The 9,677-nt window shown below is 38.9% G+C and overlaps 1 protein-coding gene across 2 annotated transcripts in view; it reads left to right on the top strand.

Annotated features, from left to right (window-relative positions):
• Positions 1-4,484, top strand: part of LOC111875281 (ubiquitin-protein ligase E3B) — a 33,465-nt gene extending 28,981 nt beyond the window's left edge. For both annotated transcript variants that reach the window (XM_023871391.2, XM_023871390.2), the window contains 2 exons: positions 1,207-1,318; positions 1,769-4,484. In XM_023871391.2, coding sequence (XP_023727159.1) covers positions 1,207-1,318; positions 1,769-1,941 — 285 coding nt within the window. In that variant the 3' untranslated portion in view covers positions 1,942-4,484. The remainder of the gene's footprint in view (positions 1-1,206; positions 1,319-1,768) is intronic.
• The last annotated feature ends 5,193 nt before the right edge of the window (positions 4,485-9,677 follow it).

Here is a 9,677-nt window from a genome sequence, read left to right as displayed (position 1 = left end):
AAATCTGTAAATTAGAATATCTGATTCTATATTCTTTCTACATTAAAGGAGCGTTCATTTCGTTCGTTTATCATAAAAAATGTAGAAATCACACCATTTTAGAAACATGCTTACAATTTCATTGCTCTAGAAGGGCGGGCATTTAAATAAACTCCGTCCAGCTGCCCCTACCGGAAATTAAATGGCCCGTCCGATAAAGGTTAATTAGTTAAGCACAGGGATAACTTAACCTTTTTTTTTTTACCCGTACATGCTGCATGTCCTCCATCCACCTTATCCTCCTTGCTTAGTTCATCCTAATAATATCTGGTGAAGAGCTGCTCACTATGATGTTTTTTTTTTCGGCTTCCTGTGACATCCTCGCCCTTGGTTTCCAATATTCCCCTCTGCACCCTCTGCTCAGGCACCCTTGGTCTATGTTCTTCCCATTAGGAAAATGTACACTTCCTTAATGAGGGTTCATATGCATGTTGTGGGAAGCAGCCGCCTGGGTTGGTTACAAGTGGTTAAAGCTAAACCAGTGAGCCTAAATCAGTCTCGTTTCCTCAGACTGGATTCCACTGGCTCAGAAGAGGGACCAGTGGCAAGTTGTTATGAATGTGACTATGATCCTGTGAGTTCAATGAAATGGAATTTGCTTAGTAGCCGGACAGTTGTTACGGTCTCTGCTTCAGTCTATAGGATTGGTTTTGTTGTTGTTATCGTGGTGGTGCAGTTAGTTGAGGCCTCTGCTACAAACCAGAAGGTCACAGGTTCAGTTCCCAATGATGTTATTGCATTTATCAATTGCTGTAATCCTTCCAGCCACACTGTGGCCCTGGGGTCGACACAGCCTCTAACAGAAACAAGTACCAGGAATCTTCCTGGGGGTAAAGGATGGCCAGCACATAAGACTGACAGCCTCACTGCCATCTATAAGCTGATTGTCTAGAAAATGTGGGAGTCTCCACAGCTCACAATCCCATGGGCCTCCAAGGCCTGTTACAGGGATAACTTTACCTATGCCACTGTGATTGTCGTCGCTGCTGCTGCTGATATTAAATCATTATTATTTTTATTTTTCTTCTCAGTTTCAGTAGCTCATAATGGAGAGTAACTTATTACATACCCCACAAGTTTTGCTGATTGTTTAAATGAAAAGTTTGTATACTCAGTTGTGGAATGGTTTGATATGAATTAAATGCTGCTAGTTTGGTACTATTGCAGTTCGTAACGAGCTGTTCCAAGCCACCTCTACTGGGTTTCGCACATTTGGAGCCACCATTTTCTATTCGTTGTGTGGAAGTTGGAGATGATGAAGATACTGGTGATACGATTGGTAAGTTTGCAACATTTGTTTGGATCTACAGAGAAAGTTTGGAAATGCATACTCCAGTTCAATGGACACGCATTGTGAGAATGCATTCTTTGTGATTTTAAGTATGTCACTTGTTGTAATGTAAATTTATTGCTGATACAAATGTCAGATTTGATAGAATTAGTAAAAAATTTCTATCTTCTGGAATGTGATACTGTACAGTCTGGAACAAGTTCTTTTTAGAGTCCAGATGCCTCCATCTTCGGGGTAGAGAAGTATGGTTAAGCATGGACAAATGTTTTATATATGGGTATGAAGGATGGTGACAGTGTTCCAAAATGTTGATATCTGCCTATGAGTCTACAAAGCATCACATCACAGAAGACAGTAGGCATCATAGTCACTGCTGTGATAATCTCATGTGTAGCACAAATTTATTTTGTTGTTCAGAATTGTCTTCTTGGATTCCAGGAAGCGTAATTCGTGGGTTTTTCACAATCAGGAAAAAGGACCCTCAGAATCGGTTACCAACTTCATCAACATGCTTCAATCTTCTGAAACTTCCCAACTACCAGAAGAAGAGCACATTACGTGATAAGCTGCGTTACGCTATATCCAGTAATACAGGCTTTGAGCTTTCGTAACACCTGTGTCATGTTGGTACCCTGAAATGGCCCCGCAAATGTACATTAAATTCTAGTACAGTCGTTTCTTTGTTTAACCTCTGGGTTTGAAGTTGCATTGAGAAGTGGCGGTGTTACTGAGCTGTTTTGAATTTTACCGAAGTTCAAATTATGTATGTTGTCACATGTCTTGTTACTTGGATGTAAGCATCCAGTAAATACTTTAAGTTTCTAGAGTCTCCTTTTTATGTCTGTGTGGACCTCTCCGGTCCCTGCCCATGTAGGCAGGGGTGTAGAAACCATTTCTGAAATGGGGAGGTCATCCTATGGCAGATTTTGTTACCTCCAGAAACTTATGATGAGAATAATAATGGCCAAGTGGGCCCCATAGCTTGATGTGAGCTCTGAACCATGGGTAGGGACCTCATACTCTTTACATTCCCAAAACTTTTTCTTTGTTGGGAGTGAAAGTTCTGCAGGTATGCAGAAAAGTCACCATGTAGATCTAACCAAGGATCATACTCAGGACCCTCTGAATGAGAGGTCTCCATCTTACCCATCTTCCTCCTCCTCCTCCTCTTCTTCCACTGGCACCATTTCTGCTTTATTTTGGTCAGTGGATGAAAAATCCCCCAGTCTCTTCTTTTGTTCCACAATGTTTCATCTTCATTTCCTTGCCAGCTCTTTCCTCCCTTCTTGATGTCTTCCAGTACCTGGCTCAGCCATCTTGACCTGGGTCACCCCGTAGGTCAGTTTCTTGTAAATTTTAATTTTGGTGCCGTTCACAGTGCACTTGTTTCATTCATCCTTTTTGCATGGTCAAGTTTTAATCAGTTCATTGTTTCAAGAGCATTATTGATATGCACTTAACTTGCTGAGTATGGCACAACTTTGCCAGAGACCCATTAACTCGGTCTCTCAGGCTCCGTAGCTGTGCTGTGTATGACCCCAGCGGACAGTTCCTATATGATGCAACCCCTCCCTTGGTATAGAAACTGCGTTCAGACTTTAGGAGGATCATGTTACTGCTTCCACCCATCAAGGTGGACCTGTAACAGTCTGTGAATGAAAAACATTTTGACTGTGATGCCCCTCACCATGAGATAGAAAGAGACAGACCTCATCTGGAGTGGTTTGGATGGCACAGGTCAGTTACGTGTTATGTATGAAGCATTTTGCACTGCTGATCTGTCAAGGAAATCAAGACCAAGTGACATCAATAACCGAAACATCTTAAAATTGTTTTGCTGTTGCATAAAACATATGCAACATGGAAACATGTCTAGATAATCTTTGCTGTGCATGTTACTGATGCAAATGCTATGAACCCTGGACACAGTGTTCACTGTAAGTTGTAATGGAAACGTGTTTGACTCCAGTAGTTGTTACATCAGTGTACAAAATAACTGTTCTCACACTCAACATTCGCCTTTTTGTGCAGTGTGAAGCTGAAGGCGAGACAGAAGACTCAGAAATGTCCAGTTTCCATGCTTGCAGACTTATGAGTTTGTCCATATCATTTTAAGTTGCATTTGTATAAGAAAACAAATCGAATGTGATTCAAAACTGAAATGACAGTAAGGTTGTTTAGCCTAATGCAAACTGTTGAACTGTTCATGCTGAAGTTGGTTCCTGCTTCAGCATGGGCCACAGAGATTTGGGCTGCTACTGGAACTGACAGACCTATGCGTGTATGGATATTTTCACCTGTAGAGTTGTGTGTGTAATGAAAATAACAGGTTCTAGTTCAGATGATTAGATTTATTAGCACTTTGGATACAAGTTGTCTCTTAATGACAATTAATACAGCACTATCACTGATTCACACGCTTTCCAGTCCACTGTTTCATATGCACTAGAATTCCAGTCTTCACTAGCTGTCTCCTGGCAACAGACCTCAACATAGAAACTAGCATTTCACTTCTATTATTAAGTCTTCTTGTCTTCAGTTACTTCATACTCCTCTGTCTGAATTAGTACTCAACTAATCTTCACAATTCAATAAGGACATGCTCTATTCTCATCCTGTACTCTCAAGTACTCTGCCCTCCTGGACTCTATTTTGTGATGGTTTTGTGTCCTTCACTCACAGCTTCTCCTCTATGACTGCAAATTATCTTCACTCTCCCCTATAAATCTTCAGCATGGACCTGCAGAAAACCCACCACTTGCTCTCTGTCCACTGTTGTGTTATGTGACTGCCTACATGGAAGTGTGTTTACCGAGCCAGTGCCTAGAAATGGGTTGCATAACCCCGCTGTTCTATTGCATGTATGTAATGCAGAGTGTTTATCAAGCCATTGCCTGGCAATGTGTTGACATGTCACATATATATATTGTGACGTGTAGACCCATTGCCAAGTAACAGCAGTGTAAACAGGTGACAGTACAACAGCCCTTACTAGGGAACAGCTCTGTGAACATGTTTCCCTAGCAACAAAACAACATGCAGTAATGGAAGACACATTTTCTGTTCGGTCCATGCCAGGACTATATAATGAGGACTAGTATTCCAGAGTAGAATCAGTTGAGAGTTGCAAGTTGCAACTATGAGAAGTGAGAAGCTGGTAGCTGAGGCCAGAGACAGTCCGGGAACCCAGAGGAAGGGGAACGTCTACTGTTGAAAGCTGCTACCAAGCAACAGCTAGTGAAGACAGAAGACATTCTGTGTGCTGTAGTTACACTGAACTTTGGAGTGTGTAACACAGTGAGACTGTCGTAGTAATTTGTAGTTACGAGTGTTAAGTGTCCAATAAATCCGATTACCAATCCAAACTATGTCTGTAGTCACATTTAACACATGACATTATATGTATATGTATACATATACATATATATATACATATACATATACATATATGTATACATATACATTCTATCATAATGTAGCCATAATTGAAGGATCCACTGCAGGAATATGATGCCTCCGGTTTTGGCTGAAATACAGTACTACGTATTTCATTTAAAAAATTTCTCAATGAATTGGTGGCCCAAGTGCTCAGTAACACTACAGCAGTGGAAGTGTAATCATGCCTTGGTGTTCTTTTAATATAATTTCAATTATTTACGTATATTCTGCTGGATTTGCAGTTCTCACAGTGGTGAGTGTGGATTGCATGGTCTTCTGGGTTGTAACCTCGTGTAGTTTGGGAAGAACCAGATATTTCGGAGGAATTTATCATCATCTTTAGTGTCAGTTTGCTAGTTTCTTTCTTGGCTTATACTTTGTCACTGAAGATGGAGGTAATGTATTCCTCAGAAACACTGGGACCTCTCTTCAGGGTGAAAATGTAAGCAAAGCTAGAAACCAGCTGGAGCAGGCAGCAGGCTAGTTTTTTTTTACCTTGGCTTACAAGATCCTGAACATGGAGATCATAAGTTCTTCTGAAACATTGGGCTCTGTCCAAACTGCATGGCACTACAACCTGGACGGCCATATTCGTCCCTCTTTTTTTTTTTGTTTTCTGAAAGTTTGTTAATGTGGAACCACATCCTTTTTGTACTCTTCATAAGTGTTGAACTAGACAGTGACCATTGTGATGCTGTGTTGCCAGTTGAAGATAAATAGAGGTTAGGTGTACCTTATTTAGCTTGTCTATAGAAAACCTTTGTTGTAAACATTTCCTCTAGATAACAGCACTGCTTAGTTAAAATTGTTATTCCAACAAGTTCAGTATCTTAGTATGTGTGTAAAAAGGTAAAGTTTTCCCTGTGCTTAACTAATTAAGCACTATGCCATGAAGACGTATGGAGGAGTGGCTATATAGACCCATATTTTGCTTGACTGTGGCACTAGTTTGAAGTGAGTGGTCAGCTTCACGCCCCAGCCGCTTTACCCCCCAGGAAAGAGCTCCAGGTACCCATTGGATAGGAGACTGGGTGGGCCCCACACCCAGTGTGGACACCATGGAAAAGTGAGAATTCTTGCCCCAACCAGGACTTGAACTCTGACCCCTTGGGACTCCACCCTATAGCCAGTCTCTATACTGACTCCTTAGTATGTATGTAGCTGTCTTTATTTATAACTATCATAAGGTCAGTTGAAATGTCAATGAGAAATCGGTTAAAACAAACAGGCAAGAATCTTAACCTCAATAAGTTGAAGCAATTTGGAAAGACTCTGAATTTCTGCAGCCCAACTCAACAGGACAAGTGTCTGACACTTCCCCCTGAGCAGTTTGATAGTTTGTGTGGGGATCGCAAATGGTCGTACTTTGTAAATATGTAGCTTGAGAATCTAATTGTAGACTGTAGAAACTTTTACTTGTTGTAAACGAAGCATAAAACTATTGGACTTACCAAAAAGGGTCATTTGTTTGCTATGGCCATTTAACTTTACAAAATTTTACCTAGTAATTTTTCTAGCTGAATATGTCATGTTAACTGTGAATGATTCATAGTTACATGAGAGAGAGACACTTCTCTAGACTAAACTGCAGTTTTAATGAAAATATGTGTTGGCTTTCAGTATTAGACAAAATGAAGCACGATGGTTGTTATATATACCACCTGTTTTTAACATTAAAAGAACACCGTTTTACCCACAGAGTGTATTTGTATGTTTCATATGTATCTCCCAATGAACTCGGATTATTTCCCTAAGTAACGGTAACTGGTTGGTGTCTGTAATGAGGATGCAGTGGTATGAACTGAATTATTTCAGGTTTCATGGGGGTAATATAATGTCTTTGTATGATTTACTGCGATTTTCTGAACTTAAGAAGCACTTATATCAGTGCCTATGCAAGCAAAACATATGGATTAATGTGACCATGGAAATTCAGATCCAGCAACCTTCATTAGTATCAGTATCCCCAAATGAAAAGTTTCTTGTGGAGGCTCCATGTGGTACAAATTCAGTTTTGTCTGAGGTGGTTCTCAGTTGACTTTTTACCTTGAAATGCAGCATCATTGTCAGAATGACCGTTAGATTGTGTTGCTCATTTTTGAAGCTTCTCTTATGCAGTATATCAAAGTTAAGGAAGATTTCTTGATTAGAAAAATGTTGTACCTACAGAGCATTGGTCTGATGGATGCTCTAAAAAGAATGCTTAAAAATAAAAAAATAATTTATTGAAACTTGTGAGATATCATGATAAGAAAGAAGCGAGATTCAGTTTATGAGCTCAGACACACAGTGAATAAAATTTTAGTCTGAATAGCTGTCTTCTTTAGTTTGAAGCACAAGCAGTTGCATGTACAATGTTCCATCTTCTAAAATTACTTTACTTTCTTGTCTTGGTTGCCTCTTAACAAGTACATGTTTCTCTAAATGATGAATGTAAGAAACGTTTATAAATTCCCTGTTTCTGAAAGCATGTTGAGTAAGAATAGTATTATACGTGTGCTTATAATTCCTTCTGCTAAGTGCACATGTGATCATAGTCTGACTCTCTGAAGCCTAAAAGCTTCTTTCTCACAGAAAATATGCCCATCTCCATTACAGAGAGTGATTGGTTGATGTAGTTTAGGGAAATAATCATTATTTATTGTGGAGAACCATAGGAAACAAACACACAGTGTAGGCATTATGTATAGATCTTTAATGTTAAAGGAGGTGATACATAGTTATCACTGTGACGTAAAGGGTTATTGAATCAGTTTGGGGATGACTAAGCAGGTACATACAGAACATCTACTGAATAGAGATGCTGTTGGAGGTACATGAAGATGGAACTGATAGAATGGAGCACAGTTGTGGTATGTTACAGGTTTAGGTTTTGAAATATGAAAGTTAGAACTACAAGATGATAGACAAATTATTCATGTAAGTGAAAAGTAATATTAAGAACATACTGATAATATTCAGTTTTAAGATATTCACATATTTTTATATGCATTAACCTTCCATGGTGAGGTTTGAGAGCCTCATGGCACTTATTGTGAAAATTACCGTCTCCTGGGATATGATTAGTAACCCAAGTGCTCACAATCATGCTGAGAGTGTGTAAACGAGGAGCACAGGACCTAGACCCTGGGTTGCTTAGGGTTCCAGTCCCATCCTCCCTCTCCATATGTTACCCGCGCTCGTCTCCACACATGGCTTACTTTTCCGCTGTTAAGATGAAGTCAGGAGGTTTCTTCAGAGCATTGTACAGTCTTATATCCCAAAAGACTCTAGTTTTTATTAACCTTTCATTTTAAATGTTTTGAAACTGTATAGTCCAGATGTATTTTGTACAGCAGTTGTGGTTGAAGGCTAATGATCTGAAAGAGGAAATTTAAATACGTAATTCATGTTATATATGTGTGATCAGTGTGTGATATGAAGCTTTTATTAAATGTGCTAAGTAAGTTGTATTTCCTGTGAATATGTGTGCTGTGTATATATCTTCTTATATGTTGTCCATTTATATTTGAAAATGAAGTGACCATTTTAAATAATTTACCTTAACTACAAAACTAGCTGTGATAAAAGATTTTAAAATGTATTCTAAAAGTTACAAAAAGTGACTGTTATTAATGAGAAGTTGTTACATAGCTGAACTGCACAGAGTTATCACGTGAGAGATAGAATGTAATGGAGTGGCACTTCCTTTGCTTTCATTTTTAAAATAAGTGGATATTTCAGTATTTTAGAGAATTTGCTGCTAATACTGGAAATAACACCCATTGCGTGCTTTTACAAAAGGGCAGATGATATGTGAAAAACATGAGGCAAATGTGGATGCAGTGATGCATAATCTGCTCTCAGGCTTGTCTGCTGTATATCTTGTTCCTATATTTCAACCAGTATTTATGGGTATATCATACCTTAAATAGGCAACCTTATAGATGGAAAGTCCTATAGATTCTGGAGGGTTTTGACAGTGGTGTATTTTTGGACTTCATCGTCCAGTATTCTAGAAGCTACTGAACACAACATTTCAGATTGTGATTGAGGTTAGCTCTTTCTAAGAGAAGCAACAGAGTAGGTGTCTGCCTCCTCACCTGAGGACAAATCCAGTTTATGAATACTGGACAGTGGACAGAGTCCAAAAATCCAATAATTATGAGGGGAAATCCTGTGTTTGATGAGATTTCTGATTTGACCACTGGTTTTCTTTCCATTATATGTTGAAAATAGAGTCTTAACTTCGTAATGATGTTGTAATGACTTTTGTCACTATCTGCTGATGACACACTTTCAAAGATGTTTACACACACTAGAGTACTTAAGACTAACGTTTAATTTCGCAGGTCTTCCAACTTATTCTTTCAGGCATATGCTAGTGAGCTTGCTTAGGCTGTCATGTGTTATGAGTTCTCTCCGTGGACATCCTGATATTTCTGTTTTTAAGCAACCATATGTTGCTTGATTCTTTTACTAGTTCCAATTTTTCCTTGCGGGATCGTTTGATATAGTGTCTTATTTATTCATTTTGTTTGAATATTCTGTAACAGTACACTGTTTTATATGTGAAAAGACACAACATTCTCTGCATATTTACACATCTTAAAAATGTGTATGCTAGGCATTTACTGATCCTGGTTCCCACACAAAGGGACTGTCTCAGAAACTGGTCTCATAGAAGAAAAATAATAATGCTTTTTATGTAGCAGAAGTATATTCAGTGGTGTATACAGTTTCCTTCTGCATTGTCTAATATGAGATACTGATATGTATGACTGTACTTGTTGCATAAAGCATTTGTGTTTACTCAGATACTCTGGTGAAGCTGGATTTATGCTGTAACTTCCTGAAATTGCCTTGGTAATTCAGAATCATTGCTTTGGTATATTACTTACTGAAAGTGCAAACTGACTGTAAGTGTACA

The sequence above is a fragment of the Cryptotermes secundus genome, unplaced genomic scaffold (assembly GCF_002891405.2).
Source record: "Cryptotermes secundus unplaced genomic scaffold, Csec_1.0 scaffold526, whole genome shotgun sequence".
In the NCBI taxonomy this organism is placed as follows: domain Eukaryota; kingdom Metazoa; phylum Arthropoda; class Insecta; order Blattodea; family Kalotermitidae; genus Cryptotermes; species Cryptotermes secundus.
Note: the sequence above shows the minus strand (reverse complement) of the source record. Positions and strands in the feature narration are given on the sequence as shown.